Source organism: Ochotona curzoniae, unplaced genomic scaffold (assembly GCF_017591425.1).
Source record: "Ochotona curzoniae isolate NIBS_2020 unplaced genomic scaffold, NIBS_Ocur_1.0 patch435, whole genome shotgun sequence".
NCBI lineage: Eukaryota > Metazoa > Chordata > Mammalia > Lagomorpha > Ochotonidae > Ochotona > Ochotona curzoniae.
This window is the reverse complement of record NW_024467012.1, coordinates 182,158-208,088: the sequence shown is the minus strand read 5'-3', so window position 1 is coordinate 208,088 and position 25,931 is coordinate 182,158. Positions and strand designations below refer to the sequence as shown.

General features: G+C 40.5%; 1 protein-coding gene across 3 annotated transcripts in view; it reads left to right on the top strand.

The window, feature by feature from the left end:
• Positions 1-25,931, top strand: part of LOC121167960 (dynein heavy chain 3, axonemal-like) — a 119,389-nt gene that overhangs the window by 52,685 nt on the left and 40,773 nt on the right. For all 3 annotated transcript variants that reach the window (XM_040997684.1, XM_040997686.1, XM_040997685.1), the window contains exons 29-42: positions 1,154-1,262; positions 1,452-1,565; positions 2,983-3,159; positions 4,180-4,271; positions 5,908-6,127; positions 6,737-6,871; positions 8,574-8,685; positions 10,992-11,233; positions 15,243-15,343; positions 16,790-16,895; positions 18,079-18,208; positions 19,131-19,376; positions 22,346-22,449; positions 24,894-25,188. In XM_040997684.1, the coding sequence (XP_040853618.1) occupies positions 1,154-1,262; positions 1,452-1,565; positions 2,983-3,159; positions 4,180-4,271; positions 5,908-6,127; positions 6,737-6,871; positions 8,574-8,685; positions 10,992-11,233; positions 15,243-15,343; positions 16,790-16,895; positions 18,079-18,208; positions 19,131-19,376; positions 22,346-22,449; positions 24,894-25,188 (2,183 nt within the window). The remainder of the gene's footprint in view (positions 1-1,153; positions 1,263-1,451; positions 1,566-2,982; positions 3,160-4,179; positions 4,272-5,907; positions 6,128-6,736; positions 6,872-8,573; positions 8,686-10,991; positions 11,234-15,242; positions 15,344-16,789; positions 16,896-18,078; positions 18,209-19,130; positions 19,377-22,345; positions 22,450-24,893; positions 25,189-25,931) is intronic.

The window sequence follows — 25,931 nt, the reverse complement described above, 5'->3', positions numbered from 1 at the left end:
GGCACCTGAAGTTAAGAGTTCAGAATTTAGTCAGAGAAGTATATTTATTTTCACCATTCTGTTGGCACTGGTGATCTCCGGCATACGGACCTTATGAGTATTTTTTCCACTTTTATTTGATTGATTAATAGAATGATATGTATATATGTTCATTTATTTATTTTTTTCTTTATAATTTTTGTTTTGTCAGTCACTTCAAATATAGATATTGCATACATACCGTTATGTTCTGGTTTTTCTTGAAATCTGAGATATTAATATCATAGAATGAGAGATCCATGGCAGTAATCATAACATGCATCATTACATTGTGATTCAGTGAAGCGATATTTATAATTAAATACCAAATGGTATGACACCCACACAGCTTTTATGTTCTCATTGAGTTCCACAAATAAGAGACAACATGTGAAGTTCGTCTTCTTTGACTTAGCATGATGATCTCCAGTTTCATCCATTTTGTTACAATGTCAGGATTTCATTCTTTCTTATAGTGGGGTAATACTCCATCATGTGTGTACACCATGTTTTCTTTAACGGTCATCAGTTGATGGACCTCTAAGTTGAATAAGAGATCTTTGCTATTGTGACTTAAGCTGTTGCAAGCATGGATTATAGAGCAGTTGAAGCTGCCATCTGCTTAATGATAGCATCCTGTATGAGTACTAGTTGAAGTCATAGCTGCTCCACGTCCTATTTAGCTCCCTGCTCGTGCTCCTGACAAAGCAACACAAGGTGGCTCAAGTATTTGGGATCAGTCATATTGGAGACCCAAGTGGAGTTCCAGGCTCTGGGCTTCAGCTTGGCCCAGCCCTGGTTATGACCATTTGGATGAACCAATTAACAAATCTCTGTCTTTATCAGTTCCTCTCTCTGTAACGCTGCCTGTTAGATAAATCTTTTTTTAAAAAATGGATACATATATTAATTTATCCAGTCATCTATCCAAACACATGCTTATGGGTGCTAATCACACACCAGTCGTAGTGCCAGGCTCTGAAAACAATGATGACAGAAACAGGACTTTTTACAATGATGATGTATTGATTTTATGACCGGGGAGAAATTGTAGCTAAATTTAACAAAAAAAATCCAATTTCTTTTTGCTGTATGTTAGGACTCGTGCACTGTATTCCTGTTTTCTTTCCCTTAGGACGCTGATGGGAGCTTTGAAGCTGAACCTTGGGGGAGCTCCTGAGGGGCCAGCTGGAACAGGCAAGACAGAAACCACCAAAGATCTGGCCAAAGCTTTGGCCAAGCAGGTAGGGAGAAGGAGTCCCCTGGAAGGGGAAGTGGGGATGTAGTTCAAGATCGTTCGATGTAACAGGAAGAGTCGGGCACCAGCACTTCAAGTAGAACAAAGAAAGACGCCTTACCCTGCATGATGCTGCAGGGTAGTTGAGATGGAATGGAACCACCCTAACGGGTACCTACCTCCTTCCCCTTTCTAGTGTGTGGTCTTCAACTGCTCGGATGGTTTGGATTACAAAGCCATGGGAAAGTTCTTTAAGGGGCTCGCCCAGGCTGGAGCATGGGCCTGCTTTGATGAGTTCAACAGGATTGAGGTAACTCTGGCTTTAGGTTATAGAATGGAAGGGTTAAACATGGAGGGGCCTTTTCTGGGATCTTAGATTCTTGATGACAGGGCCTTATGTCTTATGTCTCTTGCCAAGAATTTATGCTCAATGAACTAAGCAAAAATACTCACTGAGGGACAGAATACATATTTCATATACTTGTCCCCACCTCCCTATTCATTTACTGACTCATTCAAAAATCCATTGAGCATTTCCTATAAGGATATTTCAGAAAGAGCTTATGGGGAAACTAAATTAACAGATGAGTTTATTTTTGCATAAAACACTTTTGAAGTACATGCATATTTTTTTCATGAATTCACATTCTCCATGAACTTTTTAAAGACCTCTCATTTATGTCACTTACTCTGCATATGTTCATAATACAGACTGTATAAGAAACAGCTACCCTCTAGACTGTTAGAGTACAAGGGAGGAAAAATGAAATGAAACAAGTAGAATATGGTAAAGTCAATAATGATACAAAAATCGTTGCAAAGGCATGGGTAATTAATTGTGTTTGAGTGGGAAATGAGATCAGGAAACAAACATGCAATCTGGACTAGTAAACACCCAATACTTACTAGGTCAAGCACTAATCGAAATATTGAAGCAAAGACAAAATACTATGGAACTCTTTACATATTTGCGCATGTATGTATATAAAATACAGATTTTTTTTTCTTTACTAAACATTCCAAATCATATCTCTACTTTTAAATTTAGTTTTTAAAAAGGGAGGGCCCAGCACAATAGACTAATGGCTAAATCCTCGCCTTCCAAGCCCTGGGATACCATATGGACATTGGTTTGTATCCCAGCTGCTCCATTTCCTAAGCAGTTTCCTAAGCCTTGGGACCATGCACCTGCGTGGGAAACCCAAAAGAAGCTCCTGGCTCCTGGCTTCAAATCAGTTCAGCTCCAGTTGTTGTGGCCACTTGAGGAATGAATCAGTGGACAGAAGATCTTTCTCTCTGTCTCTCCTTCTCTCTGTAAATCTGCCTTTCCAATAAAAATAAATCTTTTTTGAAAAAAAAAAGTCAAAGAGAGACAAAGAAACGGGGCCCCATCCACCAGTTAATTCTCTAAATGCCTAAATAGGAAAGTGCCGGGCTGAAGCCAGGAGCAAAGAATTTAAATCAAGGACCCAACCACCTGAGCCATCATATGCTGCTCCCTAGGATTTGGAGCTGGAGCCAGGACTCAAACCAGGGCACTTGGATGTAGCACCCTGATCTGCATCTTAGCCTCTAGGCCAAATGTTCATACCCTGCACCTAATGTTGAATGTGAAGGTTTGCTTCTCAGGTAGTTGGGTGTTCTCTGTGATAAGTGAAAGGAATGCTGACAGAGTGGTATGGCTGTCACAAGCAGGAGCTCACATCAGCCAAGTGTTCTCTCTCCAGGTAGAAGTGCTATCTGTGGTAGCCCAGCAGATTCTCAGCATTCAACAGGCCATTATTCGGAAGCTAAAGACCTTCATCTTTGAAGGCACTGAGCTCTCTCTGAACCCAACTTGTGCTGTCTTCATCACCATGAACCCTGGGTATGCTGGCAGGGCTGAGCTGCCAGATAACCTCAAGGTAAACATCAGTATGTATAAATAATGGGTGTAGGTGATAGTATAAAAACTTCTGGAGATGCCCACCTGGGGAATCTCATGAAAATCTCAACAGTAGGGTCAAGTGTGAGAAGAAATAGTATCAGTGGTGCTGAGATAACACAACCACCTCATCAATAAGGCCACATGGAAGACGAAGGAATCGTATGTACTATCTGGTGATACCAGAACAGTGATCATTATTTGAGTTGCCTGCAGGGATCAAATATGTGATACAACCCAGAAAAGCAAGCCAGGCATAGTTGAAATCCTGCTGCTCCAGAATGCTTTTGCCATGCAGAAATGATCAGATCTTGAAGTTTTTGGGAAAAGCCAGAAATTCAGAGTTTTACATGAAACCTCTTGGTTTTTAGATGCTGGATCTATTGAAAATATTATTGTAAGTTAAAATCAAAATAGGTCTGCCTCTAAGAGGGCATCATATTTCAATAAAGAAAATTCTGGTAAACTTAGACTGGACCACATGGCACTTCCCCTTCATTCCTAAGATGGAGAAGCCTAAGCAGTGTCCATATCAAGAAAGGCAACTGGAGTGACAGCAAGACTGTTGTCCGTAGCGCCTATGGTGATCCCACCTGAACCAATATCCACTGACTAGCCTTACTGCATTAATGGAAGAGGAAAAATGCCTCTGAAAGGGGAGAGGGAGCCAACCAGGCCGTGTTTGGAAGGAAGGTTTACCTGGATGATCTTAGTATGCTTCTGGTAAGGGAGGGAAAAAACTCACAGGCACAAAATCTCTGGGCCTTGAGTTATTTACCACTTGAACTGTATGAAAGAGTGAACATAGGGAAACTTTCAGGACTGCTGCTTTATTGATTTGATTCTAGTTGATTGCTCCGTCCTTTTAGGTGGATGCAATAAGAAAGAACCCCCCCACACACACTTACTGACTTGCATAACGCTGCATCCTGGGTTCTGAAACTACCTTTTCTTTCTTCAGCATTCACTGCACGTGTCTGATTGGTTGTTTCTTTTCCAGGCCTTGTTTCGGGCAGTGGCCATGATGGTACCAGATTATGCCCTCATTGGCGAAATCTCCCTGTACTCTATGGGGTTTCTGGATTCCAGAAGGTAGGATGCATTGGTTTTCAAGTGCATCCTAAAGTCCTTTAAATAATGTTTCTTTCATGTGATAGATTCAAGGTGGGTTACTCCTTGGAGAGGAAAGAGAGAAATGTGAAAAACTTGCTTCCTCTCCCTGGCTGATCTGGGAACCCAAGAGTATAGCTCTTCACTTGGTCTTCCCTGAAAGATTTCCCAGACTCATAAGCAAGGACCTGTTCTCTCTTCACACATGCCTGGATGTCTGTTAAAGAAAGCAGCCACTGAAATTTCCCCCTTTCTTCAGTCTAACTGTCCACATCCACATTACTAAATGGCCTGAGGCAATAATATAAAACAAATGAAATTATTCTAAAATTGGAGATAAAATTTAATATAATTTACTATTAAATTATAATTCAACATTTATTTGCCCCAGGCAGCTGGGTTATCTTTCATTCAAGTATTACATTCAGATTTTCAACACACACACACACAGACTACTGTGTACACACACAAAACATGCAAATAATCATTGCAAAAATAGTTTTTATTTATCTACTTCAAATGTTACATTTTTTATATTATCTTGGATGCAGTCGGTTAAATCTTTTTTGTTGTAACAGATGTCTCCACAAGGCCCTCAATGTTTTTGTGGCTTTGGTGTCCTCACTTGTGAATCAAGGGGCTACAGAAATTCTCAGTGGATTGTTTCCTCCTTCCTAAGCCAAGAGGCTTTCTCAGCGAAATGAAGTTTAATTTTTTTCCTTTAATAGACTTGATTACACTGATATGCTCACTCATTGACTTACTCTTTGTCAAACCTTCATTGATTGCTTTCCTTATTCTGATCCTAGGTCCTATGCTAAGTATGAATGAACATCAAAAAGTAAATTGATTTAGTAAAGATCTCATAAGGGGAGTGCACCTAAATATGAGAATAAGCCTGATCCCCATTTCTTACTGGCTTACCATAATAAAAGATTATCTTTGCACTCTGTAGAAACCTAAAGAAAGTGTTTGTGATCAGGATGGTTTTTGCTCAGACGAGATTAGGGACCTACAGTCTCAAGGGTGTAGCAGAAGAGGTGGAGGTTTGGAAGAGGAGGTTTTCCAAGGTCAGCCCAGGAGATGGTACTCATCAGTCACATCCATGTGCATTCCACTGGCTGAACTTAGTAATCTAGCCTTCCCCACGTGCATGCAAGGCTGGGAAAGGTAGTCCAGCTGCGTGTACAGGAAGATTTAAGAAAAGACTGTACTCATATAAGTCTACATGTGTTCTGTGTGAATATATTCAATATTAAGTGATTTAAAAAATTTTTTAAATGTAATGTGGATGTTGAAAATAAATTATGTTATAGAAATAAAAGCAGTGATTTTTTCCCCTCAGTAAACTTTAGTCTCAACAATTTACTGTATTCTTCCCAAATTTGGATGTGTGTCCATGCATGCAATCATATATGTATGTATATGTATCTATGTATAGCTATAGGTATCTAACACATGCTTTTGCATGTTATATGTAAGTATACATGCTTGCTTTATTTCATCCTAACTTTGAGAGGCCAGTCTGTGGACAAGCCAGTTATGGAAGGGGGAGCGAACAAGGATGCTAGGAATGCCTGCTGAGCGTTCAAATGTGAGATATCTTTGTCTTCCCCAGTCTGGCCCAGAAAATTGTTGCAACTTACCGCCTGTGCTCAGAACAGCTGTCCTCCCAGCATCACTATGACTATGGTATGCGCGCCGTCAAGTCCGTGCTCACGGCCGCAGGCAACCTGAAGCTCAAGTATCCAGAAGAGAATGAAAGTGTCTTATTGCTGCGGGCTTTGCTCGATGTCAACCTGGCCAAGTTCTTAGCTCAAGATGTCCCTCTGTTCCAGGTATGTGTATGTAGGCACTACCTCAACACTTTGACCAAGGACCAAGGCTCAGTTTCTGAAAATGAATACTTTATTTGGCACCTCCTTGCCTCCACTTCCATCTCCTGACCCTTCCTCTCTCTTCTTTGACCACCACAACTATTGTCTGATACCCTCTACACAAATGTTAAATAACTGTGGGGATAACAAAACATCCTGGTTTAGTTCCTAACTTTAATAAAAATTACTCCATAGGTAGAATAATTACTGTTGGGTTTGGATAGTTGTGCTTTTCCAATTTAATTGGGTGTTTTTTTTTGTAATTAATTTAACACCTGTTTTTCCTGCTGAAACTTGAGCTCCATAAAGGAAGAGATCAGGATTATCTTGTCCATTCCTTGTATAACTGAAGGTAGTGCAACCATATTATTTGCTGACTTTTAAAATTATTTAGGATAATCATGTATTATAGATATAGATATATAATTTTGCATAACTCTTGGCACAGAAACAATGAAATTTGGAACTTTTCAAGATTTCTGTTGTCTGTAGATCTCATTTTTAGAAAATGTTGAAATCACATATCTGATCCCTCACGTTTTCCACCTCCTCTTGAATGCTTATTAACAGGGCATTATCTCAGATTTGTTTCCTGGAGTTGTTCTTCCAAAGCCAGACTATGAAGTGTTTCTAGAAGTGCTGAATGAGAACATCAAAAACATGAAACTCCAACCAGTACCTTGGTTTATTGGGAAAATCATCCAGGTTGGTTCCTCGCACCCATATGGGAATGTCTATGTTCCAGCATTTGCTGGAGTGAGAAATGAAAAAGATTTATAGCATATTGAATGGCAATTGACAGCAACCAGAGATGGCTCGGTGGAGACGCATGTAACAACAGCAAGAACAAAAGCCACTTACTACTCTCTTGCTCAGCTTTTGTTTCTAGGAGTTTAAAAGTCAAAGTTTAAAATTTAATATTTTTCCTTTGGGTATGTCCCTCAGGTTTTGTGTGTGTGTTTAGTTGGAGAACAAAAATGGGACCTTTGAGCTTTGAATTACTTAGGACTTTCTCAGTTCCAACTTATGGAAACCCAACTTAGACTGCCCTAAAAAGCAAAAAAAGTATTCCACTCATCTGTATTGAATTTGGGAATATGGTAGCCTCAGGCATAGCAAGATCTAGATCATGTCTTAGGAATTTTTAGGTAGTTTCATTAGGAATCTACCGCTCTTCATTTCTAAACTCTCTGGACTCCTACTTCATTCCAAATCGGGCCTTTCTAGAAAACGCATGCATATATTGTTCCACATACAATCTTATAAGTGAGGTGTATAACATTCTCCAAGTGCAAATCTCAGAATTGACTTTGAATGGTTCTGATAGGTCACATGATCATATCTGAATCAATTACCGATAGAACACTAGGGCCATTATCCCTCCTTACTTCTGCCAGAACTGGAGAAGCTATCTGTGTCTCCCAGGTCATGTCAGCTGAACCACCAAATGGTAACTCCCCTGGAAAAATGAGGGTGCTGCTGTCAGGAGACGAGAGAAAAGATAGAGGACAGAAAAATCCTAAAAGTCCCTGCAGTACTAACAGGTCCTGCTCTGCCACCTTCGTTGTCACTGCCTTCATCTGCACCCTCCTTACAGCTTACCTCCAAAGTGAAAACTAATGAAAATTTATCCTCAAGGAAAACAGCTTCACATATTCCTTTTCTTGGAAACTCAAAATGTGAGGAAAAGGAGGCAAAAAAATAAAGTTTTACATAAACATAGATGACCAAAGCATTTGCATTTCAACTATCATTAGGCTTGCTATCACGGACAGAAAAGAACAGTTGAGAAAGCTCACACATTGGCCTTCCCCATAGCTGTTGATTTTGAAGAGTAGGGAATGAAATTACATGGAATGTCATTTATACTTTATAGCATAGAGCCTGGCTCGGAAAAAAACATTTTCATTTGCTGAAAGATCCAATAAAACTTAGATCAGCAAGACCTCTAGAAAAGAGACTTCTGATCGAAATGCAATTTGCTAAATGACCACCATTTCCTTTTCCTGTTTAAAAGTAAATGGCCACAGTGTAATGAAAAGATTAGAGGCACTGAAGTCAGAGGTCCCTTTGTTCAAATCCTAGCTCCAGCACTGAAGAGTTTGGGCAAACTACTTAATCTGTTTTAGGCTCAGAGTCCCCATCTGTAAAGGTAGATTTAGTGAAATGATTTGGGCAAATCACTTGATACTTTACACATAGGTAAGTATAAAAAAATAATAGTTTGCACTGATATATATATATCATACAGAAGATATTTAGACAATAAATCACAAATGGACTGCTTTTCACCTGGGAAAGGAGTGTGATATTTCCTTCCCACCCTCAGTTCCTCATTGACTTCAGACTCACTTGCGATATGGGGAGGTTTGCAACAAATAACCTCTTGTTTGACATCTCCTCCCAGATCTACGAGATGATGCTGGTAAGACATGGCTATATGATCGTTGGAAACCCCATGGGTGGCAAGACCTCTGCTTATAAAGTATTGGCTGCAGCTCTGGGTGATTTATATGCAGGTAAATCCCCCATCTTTGGCTTCCAGATAGGACAAGACCCCACTTACTTGGCCAGCTCCATAATGATAATGCCAGGCTGTGAGTTTTGCCAGCCCTGGAGCATGCTGTCAGAGCCAGAAATAGAACATGGCGCACAGATGTCTGCAGGCGGAAAATGAAGGGTGGAGTAGAGGGGGCTTCTGGCAGGAATTTTACGTACACAGTCTTAAGGCTGAAAGAATTTTCTCCAAGGCTAAGCAGTGACTTCTCTGGAGATTCCTCAATGAAAGTGAAACTTTGGTCGTTAGCCTGAGCAGAATTGTTCGAAAAGCAAGTCATTGCATGGTTTTGTTTCTTTTCCCTTCCCTACCCCCACTCCCCTCGCCAATCTGTCCCTTCTCTTTCTTTCTCTTCTCTTTCCTTTTTCCTTCTCTGCTTTCTCCTTTTTAGTTAGAGGATATGAGCTAAAGAATTTTTGTTTGTTTGTTTTTAATTTGAGCAAAGGTAAGAACTCCCTTTCAATGACCAGTTTACTTCCCAAATACTTGAAATGTTCTCTTTTTGAAGCCAGAGGCAGAAACTCAATCTAGGGCTCCCACTAGGGTGGCAGGGATCCAATTACTTCAGATATTGAAACTATCTCCTAAGGTACACATTATTAGCAAAAATGCTGCAGTTAGGAGCTGGAAGTAGGTAGATATGGAATAGCCTGATAGTCCAATACAGGACACCACTGTTTTATTTATTTTATGTATTTTAAAGGCAGAGAGTCACTGAGCAAGAGAGAGAGAGGGAGAAAGGGAGAGCAAGACAGACAGAACTCCCCCAAATGACCACAGCAGCCAGGGTCAGGCTGGCCAAACCCAGGAGCCTGAGCTTCATTTAGTTATTCCAGATGGGAGACAGGAACCCAAGTACTTGGACCATCTTTTAATGCCTTGCCAAGGTGAGTTAGCAGGGAGATGAACTGGAAGAGGGACAGTAAGAACTCAAATTAGCACTCTTCTGTGGGAGTATCACAAGTGACCATTTAGCCTGCTCTTCCACAACTCCAGCTCCTAGGGACACCAGCATCTTAACTAGTTGACTAGACTTTTGAATGTAACTCAGACTTGGACTAAACCTTTCTTAACCTGCTTTCCCAGCTATAAAATGTAATTATTAGGAGAATGCGATGAGATTATTCAGGTGAATAACCTAATTAAGACAACTCAAGAGATAGAAGCTATGTTTATTGCCAGGAAAATAGTTAGGGGCTTTCACTGTTATAAACCTCAAACTTGTGGTTTTGGAGAGCAGTTCCTTATTCTGCATGCATCTACATTATGGCTTCAAGTACTCCATTTAAATAAAATTAGTTCACTTAATGACACTTGATGACTGAGTTACTGTGGGATTTTGAGGTTTTGTTTTAAAGACTAACCCACCATAAAGTGCAGTCATTATTTTGACATTTGACATTGTGCTTCCCTTAGAACTCTGCAGAAGTGGTTATTTAGTTCCCGGCCCAGGTACTCTACCTTTCCTTATTTTGATAGGTGGATCAAAGTCATTGTGTCTGGTTGATAAGCACATATGCCATGCTATTCATCAGTCCATGTGTGTCCTACTATGTTAGAGTGTGTGTTTCTCAGGGGACACATAGCTCTGATTAAGCAATTGAGGAGAAAGTTTCATGACTGTGAGAGCCAGAAGAAGAAGGCTGATAATACAGTGTTTCTCTCCTTTATTATTGGAGTTTCTTTTAGAACCAGTCATATTTACTTAGTCCTGGATCTGACTGGCACATTTACCCTATTTGAAATCAGGCTCAGGGGAAAATTTGGTGAGAGACTAATGCCTGTTGTGACCCACATCTTAAGGCATGATGTATTCAGATACCCTGATCTTAATAGGAATTAAGCACACATTTTATAAGGATTTTCCTTGTATAGCATAATCACAAAGGTTAGTTAGTATTTTTCTTTTTTGAAAAGCAGAGAGACAGAGAAAAGATCTACCAAGTGTTCATTTCCCAAGTGTACGTCATGACCAGTCTGGGTCAGGCCACAGCCATGAGTTAGGAACTCAATCTGAGTCTCCCACATGGGTGACAGGAATGCAACCACTTGAACTGCCTCATGAGTTGTGCATTAGCCTGAAGCTGGAATTGGAAAAAAAAAAACAGGAGTTGAATCTGGGGACTCCATTATGTGTTAGGCATCCCAAGTACCATCTTAACCCCTGTGCCAAGTGACAACACTGGTTAATCTTTGGAATGGCATCATTCATTATCTAATTCTGATTTCACCAGTCTTTGTTAACTGATGTTGGACCTTCTTGCACAGCCAACCAGATGGAGGAGTTTGCTGTAGATTACAAGATAATCAACCCCAAGGCCATCACTATGGGCCAGCTGTATGGGTGCTTTGACCAGGTGAGCCACGAGTGGACAGATGGTGTCCTAGCCAATGCCTTCCGGGAGCAAGCATCTTCAGTGTCTGATGACCGCAAGTGGATTATATTTGATGGACCAGTGGATGCTGTTTGGATTGAAAATATGAACACTGTTCTGGATGACAATAAAAAGGTAGTCATTGATATTGATATCACTTTCATATGAGAGAAGTATGAGCTCTTATTGAAGTGAGTAATTGATCAAAATCGTATATAGATTTATTACTAAGAATAAATGCTGCTCAAGTGAATAACAGTTAGTTCATGTATTATGCTGCTGTTTGTGCTTGTAGTAAGTAGTTTAAGCACAGTTACAGTGTTATTTAGTAGTTAAAATCCTTGCTGCTACTATCAGATTGAATTTCTAACTCTACTAATGAGCTATATTGCATTGAGAAAATACATAGAGCTTCTCTCAACCTGTTTTCTATTTGTAATAAGAGAATAATAAAATAGGGTTGCTGATAGATAGAGATAATATACCCACAATACCTGTACTAGTAATTTCTCATTCCTACAGTGAGATACTTGAGGCAACTCACTTTATAAAGAGAAGATAATCATGTAGCTCACACAGTTCGGTAGGCTCAAGTCCAAGGTCAGGTGGCCCCATTGGTTTGGCCCCTGACAAGGGCAGTGAATGGCGTTGGTGCAGTATATGCAGAGAAAGTCCACATAATGAGCTTGGAAACAAAAGAAGTGATTGAGCCCAAGCTCAGGCTTTTATAACTAACCCTGTTGTGAAAATTACCTTCTGAGGGCGTGTCTGCAATGACACATAGTTTCCTATTAAGCCCACCTCCTAAATGCTACAATTGAATTAAATTTCTACACCCTTAGTGCCATTAATTTATGGCCTTGGAGTTCAACTGTCTGCTTGAATTTGGGAATCAAATCTCTTTCCAACAATGGCAGTAGCTAATATATTAGATGTGTTTTTGGTTATCTGTTACTGTATAACAAAGTTAACTAATATTTAATGACCTAAATAACTTTATATTTTTGCTGTGGTTTGGAGGTTTGGATTTTCAGAAAGACTGAGCTGGGCAGTTAGTCTCTTATTGTTGTGATTTTACTTGCAGCCAGTAAGTCTGGACAGTTCACATGAAGATGACTTTATTACTTAATGACTGGGGACTCATTCCTCGTTAGCCTCTTTCTTTTGCTCTCCATATAGCATCTCATCTTCCAGGCCTCTCTACATGGATTAGGTTACTGATTTTGTTTGGTGGTCTTGGGGTAGTGATATTTCCTATTTTGTGACTGACTTATAAGAATCAGAAAGTGGGACCTGGTATAATGACTCAGCGGCTAAATCCATGTGCTGATTCTAAGTCCAGCTGTTCCTGTTCCCATCCAGCTCCCGCCTGACTAAGCAGTAGAGGATGACCCAGAACCTTGGGACCCTGCACCCATATAGGAGACCCAGAGGAAGTTCCTGGCTTCTGTCTTTGGATCAGCTCAGCTCTGACCCTTGTAGACATTTGGGGAGTGAACCAGCGGATGGAAGATCTGTCTGTCTTTCCTTCTCCCCATAAATCTGATTTGCCTTTCCAATACAAAGATTTGTTAAAGAAAAAAAAAAGTGGAAAGTTCCAGAAAATTAAGAGCTTTATTTGGAACTGACATGACATTTCTTTTTCTGAATTCAAATAATCACAGAAGCCACAGGGCCTAACCAAATTCAGAAGAGTCTAGACAAAGGCACACAAGACCACATTGCAAAAATGCATAAAGAATGAAAGATACTCACATATCAATCTGCCACAGTATTCACATCCGGCCTCTGCTGTGTAACCTCAAATGGGCACTGTTGAGACTGTGGATGTCTCCATTTCATCATCTGTGAAATGACAGTAGTTGTTAGGAAGATTGGATAAGTTGATATTTGCAAACTGTTCCTAATAATTCCTAGCATATAGAAATTGATATATATCTGTTTGATAAGAGTAGCAGTTCAGCATTTCAAATAAGGAATTCCTACCCTGAGCGTGCATCATTGCCACATCAAAATATATTTTCTGTGTTTAAGTGTCACAAGACTAAAAGTGAGTCATGTTCAACAATGGAAGGCATAATTATCCAAATTATATACATATACTAATTATAGCATGATTTTGATTGTGTAACATATAAAAATATAGACTGTATTATTTAAACTCAGTCTATGCATATATCAGTTGATCTTGAAGGTAGAAGTATGAAGGGTGTAATAATCATGGAATTTCTTAATGGTTGTTCTCAGCTCTGAATGTACATCAGGCTACAGTTCCATATGTGGTTTGCATTTTACTTTTCCGGATACTCTAAGATGACAGTGGTTGGTGGCGTTAGTCCCATAGTTACCGTCTGACCTTCCTGTGGATATCTGCAGTAATCTCTTTCAAGATGGGCCTGATATGACTCAGATAAAGTGCAAGAAATGTAATTTATTTGAAAGAGAGCAAGGGGTAGACCTTCTATCTATAGTTCACTCCCTAAATGCCACAACAGCTGAGGCTCGGTCAGACCAGAGAGCCAAGAGCAGGGAACTCAATCCGTGTCGCCCAGGTGAATGACAGGTTTCAAAGTATTTGAACCATCATCGTGTATGTCTTCTAGGCTGTGCGTTTTCAGGAAACTGGAATTAGGAACAGGGCAACAACTTCTGCCCAGGCACTCTAATATATTTTTGTGCCAAATTCTCGCTCCAGCAGCTTTTAAATCACACTTGAGGATGAGCAACAGGAGTTGGTAGTAGCTTTTGCTCTAAGGATCAAGTCCTAAGAATTTATCCTATGGTTTAAATAACTCACCTGACCCTATGTAGGCAAACAGGAAATGATATCATGGGTGAATGTGTATTGCTGGGCTCTTCTTCATACTGCACTACTTTTTTTTAATATTTAAAAAAAATTAATGGAAAGACAAGACAAATATACAGAGAGAAGGAGAAACAGAGAAAAAAAAAATCTTTCATCTGCTGATTCACTCCCCAAGTGGTCACAGCAGCTGCAGTTGAACTGATCTGAAGCCAGGAGCCAGGAGTGTCTTCCAGGTCTCCCATGAGGGTGTAGGGTCCCAAGGCTTTGGGCTGTCCTCTACTGCTCTCCCAGGCTCCAAGCATGGAGCTAGATGGGAAGAGCAGCAGCCAGGATTAGAGCTAGTGCTCTTATGGAATCCTGGCACATGCAAAGCAAGGATTTAACCATTAGGCTATCATTCTGGGCATGGTCTACTGTACTACTCTTTATAGAGACACACTTGCCAAAACATTAGGACTTAAAGTGTGTGTTTTTTTAAATGTTTAATTTTTTAAAGGTTTTGTTGTTGTTGTTTTGTTTGTTTGTTTTAATCAGAGTTACAGAGAGAAGAGAAGGGGCCAGAGCTAGGCTGGTCTGAAACCAGGAGGCAGGGACTTCCTCTGAGTGTCCCACATGGGTTCAAAAGCCCAAGCACCTGGGGTATCTCCTGCTGCTTTCGCAGACACATTAATAGGAAGCTGAATTAGAAGTGGAGTAGCCAGAACTTGAACTGGTAGCCTGTTACCACAGGCTAAGGAGGCTTAACCCACTATGCCCTAATGCTGGCCCCTTTTATTCTGTTTCAAAAGAGGAGTTAGGGAGATGTTTGTATCATTCTGGCCGTGGACTCCCCATGGCAGGGGCAGGTTTGGGAATAGGAGAGTTGAGAAGGAGTCTTTTGTGAGAGACTTGTGTACATTAAACAGAATGAAGATGATCAGATTCTACATTAAACACCGAGGAAGAGACATGGAAATACAGTATGTCTCATAACATCTCTTTTTCATCTAAGGTTGCAATCCAGTGCTTTTCTTTTTTCTATTTTTCCTACATAAAATTAAAACTCAACTGTGAACATTCTGCAAAAAACTCTTTTCTAGCTTTCCTCCTTTTGCCATTTTATGTACTATGTATCTTGCTTTTCACCTGCCTGCTTTCTGCAGAAGTAAACCGCAAGAGAGCAGAGACTTGTGTCTGTTTTATCCCAGGCACCTAGAACAGTGCCTGGTGCACAGTAAATGCCCAAAGAATGTTTGTGAAATGAGTCGAAACTAGCGCTGTCACCACTGAGGCTTTTCACTTGTAGATGGAATTTAACCCCTATGCCTGCCCTCCACCCCCTCTGCTCTGCATTTACAGCTGTGTTTAATGAGTGGTGAGATCATCCAGATGAGCCCCAAGATGAGCCTGATCTTTGAGCCAGCTGACCTTGAGCAGGCGTCCCCAGCCACCGTGAGCAGGTAAGTCATCTTGCAGTGGTAACCATGGGGGAAGGTATGAACCCACCACCCCTGAGCAAGGAGACAGCTATATAACCCTACAGATGGGATTAAGCCCCAACACATCACTTACTGATGTAATCCGTGATCTGGCTGTTCACGTTTGTAATAAAATCAGTGCTGAATCTACAGTGCCAGTGGGAGTCTGAACTGAAGCAAGCACATAGAAAACAGAGTGACGTTATCTCCTGAAATGTAAGCCATGACCCAGCAGCTTTGCTCCCAAGTAACTTTCACTCATGTATATTAATATTAATTGTGACACAACTTACATTAGCAAAAACTTGGAAACAGCCTAAATGCCTATTAACAGGAGGGAATTTTCAATGAAGTACAATAGATTCATAAATTATAAAATTGTTACATAGCACTCAAAGTAATTTTTAGAGATTAAAGTCGTTAGTACCTACCCTGACAATGCAACCATATAGATACTAATCTTAATAAGTATGTTACAGATAAATCCTAAAATATTAAAGTATGGCTCCCCTTTTAAATTATTTGAAAAATAGATAAAATCAAAACATACATTTTAGGAACAGATGAAGATGCTATTAAAATCTAGAATAAGGAAATACATCAAGGAGCAGGTGAACACAAGACCAAATATGAGCTAATTATCAGGATGCCGATGGTGATCATGAATCCAATTCTGTGCAGCTGAAGCCCCATGAAAAATAAGATTTGCTCACATTCCCAAGGACAGCTTGAGAAAGTAGAAAGAACATATGACAGCTTAGGCCAGCGTGGATTCCTATCCTTGGCCATGACCACTTATTAACTGCATAATCTCTTCCAAGTCACTCAACGTCAGTGAGCAATGGTTTCCTCATGTCGAAAAGGCAGACCACAAAGAATACAGAAATGAAGGTTATGAAGGCCACACATGGTGCCTGGCATGCGGATGCTCAGTAGATGCTCAGGAAATGTAAGCTAATGTTAAATACAAACAAGAGTACTTAGTTTTAACCCAACAGGGAAAAAGTGCTACATTACGATTAGGTGGGTATCCATGTTTGCCATGGATTAAGAGTTTTCTTTGTGCTGGACATCGTGCCACATTCTTTGCTGGCATTTCTTATTTAATCTTTACAACAGCCTTGTTTTTTTAATGTTCCTCAGTTTACAGATAAAGACCCAAGCTCAGAGACAGTAAAATGACCTGCCTAAGGTCACTTGGCTTGTAGTATGTGGGGCGTTTCTGGTTCTCAAGAACTTGCTCTCATAGCTGCTTTTCATGCTTTCCTCACAAGATCTGTGTGCCCTCTCTTTGGCCTGGGTTTGGGGAGGGTCTCCACATGACCTAAGTTCTGGCCCTCTCCTCACGACCACTGCCTGCTTTAACCTTAGCCCTGCGCGCCTGGGAGCCTGGTTGTGGGCAGGTTAGTCCTCAGTGCTTCTTCACAGGTGTGGGATGATCTACATGGAGCCCCATCAGCTGGGCTGGAAGCCCCTGAAGGATTCGTACATGGACACCTTGCCCCGCAGCCTTAATGAAGAACACAAGGAATTGGTGAGACCCAGAGGCCTCTTTGCTTTTTCCACCCCTTTCCATCTTCCTGCTCCCCATCTCAGGGGCCTCCTAGAAAGCTTAATTGTTTCAAGTTGGAAAAAGTGGCTGGGAGTTCAGTGACTGTCCTAACTGTTTACCGTTTCTCCAACTTTCTTCTACACGAAGTGGGGATGGTGTGACGCAGTCCCTGTTTCTTTCTATCCTTGTACTTTCTTGGTTCACCAGAGGGATATGATACTGAGGAACATTCTTTATATGAATGTCTTGAGAGACACTGTCCACTTAGTAAAAGTTTATCTAGAAGCAAGATCATGTGAGGAAGAGATACAGTCCTCCTTGTCCTGCCATTCCTCATCTTTGTGTTCTGAACTCCGCTAGAACCAGTTACAAGTGCTTTGTTTGTAGTTACTGTGAGTGATCGTTCTCTTCTTCCCTCCCAATAAGAGATGGGAACGTGCGGGCTTGATGGTACCTGAACACATTTTCCAACTGGGGAAGCAGAAAGGGAGAGCCCTTGTTTGTGGAAAAAGAGAAAAATGAGCCAGGTGATTTAAAAAAAAAAAACTGTTAATGAACTTGGGGATACAAGGAGCAAGGATGGTTATGTCCCCAAGGTACAACTTGTGAGTTCCTAAAATGCAACCCCAAATTGAACTCTGCATTTCTTATGATTGCTTTATACAGAAATCTCTCCATTACAAACATTTAGCATTCATTTGTAAATAATTTATTTACAATTCTGAATGTGTTTTACAGAAACAAAAATCATATATGAAGGTATATCGAAAGCTCATGGAAGTAAAATTAGACGACTTTATTTTGGTGCCAAAAAAATTGTGATCTATGCATAGCCTTTTCATAATATGTTTTCCCATGAATTTTTTGAAGATTCCCTGTACGATAATCGGGACCTGCACTTACCTCATGTGTCCTGTAGCTAACTGAGAGTATCTCTAAGCCTCTCTGAGCAGCCAGTTTGGAACAGTAGAAGGGGGATGGGAAACAGTCTACCTGGCCTTTAGGATCAGCAAGGAGAGAGTTGAGATAGAGGTCATGGTACCTGTCAGCTTTTCCTGACATATCCACACTCAAAAGTAATCAGCAGTCTTACTAGCATCCCCAGCCTCCTGATTTGAATTTTTTTAAATAAATCTACTAATTTCATAAAGCTTTCTCCTCTCAGGTCAATGACATGTTTATGTGGCTTGTCCAGCCCTGCCTAGAATTTTGTCGTCTTCAGTGTAAGTTTGTAGTACAAACATCTCCTATTCACCTTGCCTTCTCAATGATGAGGCTGTACTCCTCTCTGCTTGGTAAGTGCTACCCAGTATTCCTTCAGTCACATAGAGGTTGATGGTGATGGTTGCACAACAACATGAATTTATTTAGTACCTTTTTCTTTTCCCAGATTCACAGAGAGAAAGATCCTCCATCTGCTGGCTCACTCTCCTACTGTTTGCAACAGCTAAAACTGAGTTGATATGAAGCCAGGAGCTTTTCCTGCGTATCCCACTTGGGTGAAAGTTCCCAAAGCCTTTCCTAGGCTACAGGCATGGAGTTGGATGAAAAGTGGGGCATCTGGGATACCTACCAGCACTCATTATGGGATCCTGGCGCAAGCAAGACAAGGACTTTAGCAGTAGACTGCTGTGCCAGGCCCTGCTGAGTAGCATTGAACTGAACTCTTGAAATGGTTGTGTTGGTTGGAGCTGGCATTGTGGCACAATGGATTAAGCTGCCACCTGTGATGCCAGCATCCTATATGAGCACCAATTGGAGTACCAGTTGCTCTACTTCTGATCCAGCTCCCTGCTGAAGTGCCTGAGACAACAGCAAAGTATTGCCAATGTGCCTGGATTCCTGCCCCCATGTGGGAGATGCAGATGTAATTGCAGGTTCCTGGCTTCAGCTTGACCCAGTCCTGGCCATTGTAGCCATTTGGAGACTGAACCAGCAAATGAAGGAAGGTTTCACTGTTTCACCCTCTCCTTCTGTCTCTCCCTCTCTTTATAACTCTGCCTTTAAGTAAGTAAAGAGGTTTTAAGAAGCAGTTACAATGGTGAATCTTGCATTACATGTGTTTTGCCACCATAAATAAAATATGAAAGGATCTGACAGACACTACCAGTATCAGTCACCTCACCAAGCCTTTCATAGGCCACAATAGCCAACTCACAGGTTTTTTCTCTGGGGCACTCTCCACCTTGTCCTGAGGCTCTCCTCTCTTACGTTTAGATGAAATCAAGCAAATAGAGGAGGAGGAAATAGAGTTATATGAAGGTCTATCAAGTCAGCAGATCTTCCTCTGGCTTCAAGGCCTGTTCCTCTTCTCCTTGGTGTGGACCATAGCCGGCACCATCAACGCCGACAGCAGGAAGAAATTTGATTTGTTTTTCCGCAACTTGATCATGGGCATGGATGATAACAACCCAAGACCCAGAAGTGTCAGGATCACCAAAAACAACATCTTTCCTGACAAAGGTAATTTATCAGTTGTTATGTTCCTCTGTAGTAGTTGGAATTGTGAGTTGCAGCTCCAACCAAACTATAAATTATAGGAGCCCTTTACAAAGGCCAAAGAATGTACTGAGGTTTTCTGGATTGGTTCGCCTCTTCATAGCTGGGTAGGCCTCATGTCATGAGTTTGTGAGATATTTAAATGATTTAATGTTTTTTAATTTTTCAAAAATTGCTTATAATTATGTAACCAAAATAGAATAAGGAATATAGACATTTTTGCTTTTTCCTTCTCCCTTCCAGTCTTGTTCTGTATGTTTACATGGTACGTGTGGTAATAATGATGTCAGTATTTCTTTAGTTTTGATGCTGTATTCTAATATATTGGAATGGCCTTGATTTTGATATAGTTATATGTAGATATGACTATAATAGTACTAGGATAATACTAATACTAAAATTATAATACTATAACATATTGATATAGCTTTGATAATTTTCAAAATTATCACCCTAGTGGCTGTATGCTGCTGTATGTATGTGTGTCATATGCTAAAATACAGATTTTTTAAAAGTAATTTTCACTGGTTTTTTGTCCTACCATCTAAGAAACATATTAAATAAAATTTAGAAAATACAGAGAAGGGAATACAAGAAAATTGAGACTAGCATTGATCCCATTATCCAGAAATAGCACTTTGTATGGCTTTATTTTCAGGTTTTTTTTTTTAATGCTTCCATAACAAAAAGAGGATGATTCTATAAATATGTTCTAAATAGCTGTGGTATTTGTAATTATACAAAAAATATATGAAAGACAAGGACCTTGAGGGAACTTCCAAAGGCCAAAATAATGTTATATATATCAAGAAGGATTTGGGAAAAAAAAAAAGAAGGATTTGGGTGTACAGATAAGTACATTTGCCAAAATGTAGTGTATGTACGCCTAAGGTGTGCATTTTATTGTAAATTTTATATCCCGTTGGAGGACCTGGATTCAGTGCCTGGTTCTGTCCCCTAGTTGAAGCAGCCAGCTGGTGTAAGGCTCAGGAGGCAGTGGTAGTGGCTCAAGAGACTGAATTCCTGCCGTCCACATGGGAGACCTGGGCTTAGTTGTCATCTCCTGGCCTCAGCCCTGGTGCAGCTCCAGCAGTTGCAAGTGTTTGGGGAATGAACCAATGGAAGTGATGGGAACAAACTCACTCTCCCTCTTCCTCTCCTTCTGTCCCTTTCCGTTTATCTTCTGTTCCTCCTTTTCCCCCTTTCCTCTCCCCCTCTGCATTTCTCAGCCCCTGAATCTCAAATAAGTAATTTTTAAATAGTTTTGTGCATTACATTTAGGTCTCTGTACCCTTTGAATTAATGTTGATGAAAGCTATGAGGTCTGTATCAAGTTTTTTATTTTATTTTGTGGGTAGATGTCTAATAGTTCTAGGATTAGATTCCTAAGATCTAAGGCTTAGCCTTCTTTGCGATGTGAGCTGAGGTCATGTGATACATGTTGGTTGAAGTTTTTTTATTTCCCGGAATATGGTCTGTCTTGGTAAATGTTCTGTGTGGGCTTGAGAAGAATATGTAGTGTGCTGTTGGGTGAAGAAACCTATTCATGTTCACTGTTTTGTTACCTTTTCTCTGACTGCTTTTGTCAGTTACTGTGAGAGGGCTGTTGAAGCATCTGACTGCAATATTGGGTTTGCCTATTTTCCATTCAAATTCTACCAGTTTTGCCTCATGGATTTTGGCATTCTGTTCACACTTGAAATGTAGAAATAGTGTCTAATTTAAATTAAATTTCTTTTAAATTAGAAGTGAGGTTGTATAACAAAGTTTATTTTCTTACGGACCTTTGATATTCTGTAAGTGTTGGTTTTGTTTTTTAAAAAATATTATGTCTACATGTAAATATCCTTTTGTTTGCAGGTGTTTTGTCTGGAATGTGATATGTCCTCAGCTAGCAAAGGAAAATTTTATTCTGTGGTTTCCATCTGTCATCTCCTCCTTCCTGTTTTTGTGTGTTTTCCCTGTCTGAGTGGACTGTTCATTTTAGGATAAGTCACATATTTAATTGTTTTCTTTACTGTCTTCAACGTTTTTAATTCTGGCCATGGAATGAAATTGTCAGAATTTGAAAACTGGCTTTAACAATAACTACTTTGATGACCTTGAGTTTTAATTCCAAAATTTGAACAACAGTAGTAGAATTTATTAATGGAGCTCTTATAAAACTTAAATGAGTTAACACAAAAAAAAATGCTTAGAATCAAGCATGATAACTTTCTAACAATTGGCTCAGAGGAAAGTTCATAGATCGTTGCAATACTATAGATAGAAAAGACAAAGATATTGAAATAATTGTAGAGAATGTGAGCAGCCAGGATTGGATCTGGCATGGTGGGATGCTGGTACCACAGGCAACATTTTGGCCGTAGTCATCAATGTATCAGTCCCACATTTCATCTCGGTCTTATTTTCTTCTGCTAGACCTCAAGTAAAATTAAATTTAACATCTTATGTAAAAATACTAGATTTTAGTTGATCCCATGCTTATATGATTCTTTCCTCTATCTTTCTATCTTCAGTGTTTGTGTGCCTGAGAAGAGGTCAAGAAAGGTTGCTATCAAATTATTTCTGGGTGTAGGATTTGAATGATTTACTGATTTTTTTTAAAGATGTGTTAATATACAGAGAACAAATTTCAAGTATATCATAGGGACAGTTCTAAGAAAACTTTCCCTGTTGGATTTTTCAAAAATGTTTTAAAATACTAGCTTTTAACGTTATTGAAAATCAGTGTTAAAGTCAGCGTCTACCATGTTTGATACAAGCAAAAAGGTGAAAAGCGTTTCTCCAGTTTATATAGTTATCGATAACGTGTGAGTTTCAGTGCTGCTGGTTACCCATTCAAAAGGCTCTAGACAAAGCAATCAGATACCTTGGAAATGATCTGAAGACTCCTCCTGTGCTAATGGCGTATTCTATTTCTTGGTGTCCAGGAAGCATCTATGATTTTTATTTTGTCAAACAAGGCAGTGGACATTGGGACACATGGACAGACTATATAACCAAGGAGGAAGAACATATTCCTGCTAATGCAAAGGTAAAAGAGGAGCCTTGGTCATGGAAATTGGGGTTTCCAGAATTATCCAAATAGTTTCCCAGGTGAAGGAGTGAACAGTGTTCTGTGAATGCTTTTAAGAGATTTCTTTAAAAAATTTAACAGGAGCAAGAACCTTAGAGTCAGAGAAACCCAAAGCCCCTACTCATTCTATCTACCTCCTTTTACTCAAAAAAAAAAGGGGGGGTGATCAGAAAGATGTATTCCTGGACATATGGAATAAGCTGATCATTGTGTGTTGATATTCTGATTATTCTCATAGTGATACCAAGAAGGTCAACAGTTTGCCTCTTGGACATCTCAGCAGAAAAGAATGCTGTAAATGCTTGGAGAAAGAGTTCCTTAATCAAAATTCTCAGAAATTAGGTTTCTGATTAATGGGTTTTCTGGTTGGCACATGATTCACCTACAATTTCTGTTGCATTTCAATCCTCGTGGAAGAAACTGTTCCAGATCTACTTCTGTTGGTAGAGCTTAGTGAACATAATTTATCTTTTGGGGGATAGTTGTAAATCTTTCAGGCCCAAAGAGAAGTTGTAGGTGGTGGATGAGAAAGGGAGAACATTGATTACCCATAGGACAGGCTAAACAAGGTTGGCATGGTGCTGACTTCAGGATACATCCTGGGGGGTTGAATGTGATATATATATTAAAAAAAAAAAAAAGCCCCAACCCTGTGGTCTTAAACTTTAATTCTTCTTAATGAAGCCAGGGATTTGAAATATTACTGTGTTGTTACAGTTGGAAGAGTCCTGTAGAAAACGTTTTTAGTTTTTCAGTTCTGCTAGGAAGTTTTCTCCTATCAAAACAAAAACAACTGTCCTCATCCCTGCAAAGTGCCAGCCTTGATAGTGAACACGCATAGTGAACTTGGCTCTGCATCCAGCATCACTTACAGCAAGTGAGCTAGCTCTCTTGTAGCCTCCGTCTTTCCATCTGTGTTAATATATTCCTGTCTCAAAAGGTTAGTATGAAGACTGCACAGAGTAATACAAGCAAAATCTCTAGAGCCCAGCACCTGTCAGTTCTCTTTTTACATCAGTTCCAATGCCCTATCTGCACTTATTCCCATGGTCAAATTACTTATGGAAAGAAGCCAGGCCTTAGCCCGCAAGGATCCTTGTGTTGTGTAGACTCAAGTGGCGCCATTTGCGTTAGTTTTGCTTTCGGGAACGTCATTTACACGACCCCCAGGGTGAATGGTATTTCCTGGAGTTGTACAACACTGTGGCCCCCCGTTCATGAATCCCTTTCATCCAAAACCTACAAGGAGACTTCCACGGTGATACCTGTCTTCATACTCTTCCCTTGGCTCCCCGGAGGAACTAGGTGTGGCCAAATGGCTGATAATAGAGTCGAGGTTCAGAGAATCCAAGGTAATATTTGCAACCCAAATCAATAAGGATCCAGAAGTCACAAGCTGAGCCCTCGGAGTACACTTTGGATCAGAATACAAGGAAGAGTGTGTGAATAATTGAGAATGCAGATGATTGGGTGGGAGTGGATCTTGCAAACAAGGATCTGGTGTCGAGAAAAGCAGGAGGAACAGGTATAGGAAATGGGGCTCCAACATCACACCTAAGCTTTCTGAGGCAGCAGTGTAGGTAACATTTGGGAGGTGGACCTTTCCTGAGACAGACAGATAGGGTTGGTTTGGAGTGGTGGTTTAGAGAAGTGGCAGCTGTGGACCAGTTTTTTTAAAAAAAAAAAAACTTTTTTTATTTTAATTGGAAAGGCAGATATACAGAGAGGAGAGAGAGAGAGGAAGATCTTCTGTCCGATGGTTCACCCCAAGCAGCCACAATGGCCGGTGCTGTGCCGATCCGAAGTCAGGAGCCAGGAGCTCTTCTGGGTCTCCCAGGCAGGTGCAAGGTCCCAAGGCTTTGGGCCGTCCTTGACTGCTTTCCCAGGCCACAAGCAGGGAGCTGGATGGGAAGTGGGCCGCCAGGATTGGAACCAGCGCCCATATGGGATCCTGGCGTATTCAAGGCAAGGACTTTAACCACTACGCTATTGCACCGGGCCCTGTGGACCAGTTTTTACTATAATTGTTTATCAAATCACAGCTCAGTAGTCATGAAATGTCGACTTTGGAATCAGACAAGCTGATATTCAAATTCTCACATTTCCTCTTACATGCTGGATTACTTGGAATGAGCTCTGGACATATTTGCTCATGTACAAAATGGGGATGATAATGCCCACTTTTGATATGCAGCATCTCGTTTCATCCTTAAAGCTCGGTCAACTGTTATCCCCACTCTGCAGATAAAGAAACTGAGATCAACTCCTAGAGCAATTCCGTATTCAAGATCATGAAGATAGACTAGGCGGAGCTAGAGTTCAAATCCAGGTCTCTTGACCACCAAGACCCAGTGTTCTGGGCCCAGGACCAAGAGTCTCCTCTTCCTGTCTTTGTGGTGCAGGTCTCAGAACTCATCATCCCCACCATGGAGACAGCCCGGCAATCCTTCTTCCTGAAAACCTACCTGGACCATGAAATCCCAATGCTGTTTGTGGGCCCCACAGGCACCGGCAAATCAGCCATCACCAACAATTTCCTTCTCCACCTTCCCAAGAATACCTACCTGCCCAACTGCATTAATTTCTCTGCCAGAACTTCAGCCAATCAGACCCAGGATATCATCATGTCCAAGCTGGACCGTCGGCGGAAGGGTCTTTTTGGGCCGCCCTTGGGGAAGAAAGCAGTGGTGTTTGTGGGTAAGGCATTGGCCTGCATATAGATATGATTAGTTTTCTACCCCAAGCTACGGGAAACTAGTACTTCCTATTGTGGGATCATTACACAGTTCTTTTTCTCTAGAGAAAGTGTTTCTGGTTAATATAATTTGTATTTCTTCTCTAACTTTACCCTTTCCCTTGGCATTTAGTGAGGAGTAATTCTAGAAGGAAACTGTGATGTGTGGCTTCTGGCATCTCCACGAGAACATGAACCTCTGTGCCACTCTGTCAGATAAATGTTACCAATAAATGAAGGAACCTAGCTTTTGCTCAGGAAGCACACAAAATTGTCTCAGGACTTCACCTCTCCACAAAGCACTGTACTTATCTTGCTGGAGCCTGTGAGGTTGTTCATAACCGTTATACTTTCATTAGCCAGTCAGTTAAGGCCTCCTGTAAGTTAAAGTCTTGTTTAGGGTGAAATATCTAGAAAATTCTGGAGCCGTGACACAAACCTGGATTTCTTATAGACACGTACGCTGTGTTTCCCATTATCCTACTACTGATGTGTGGAGTTTGTCAGTAGCTTCATTAATGGCCCACTCTCCTGGGTGATCTCATGCCCTGTGTTTAAGACTCATGCATTACTAGTAAATTGCACCTAGTGTGTCCTCACCAGTTAGCATCAGTTCCTTAAATCCTAGAATCCTATTTTATTTTCTTTTCCTTTTGTTTTCTTTCCTTCCTCTTCTATATAGTCCTCCCTTTATATTTTTATGATA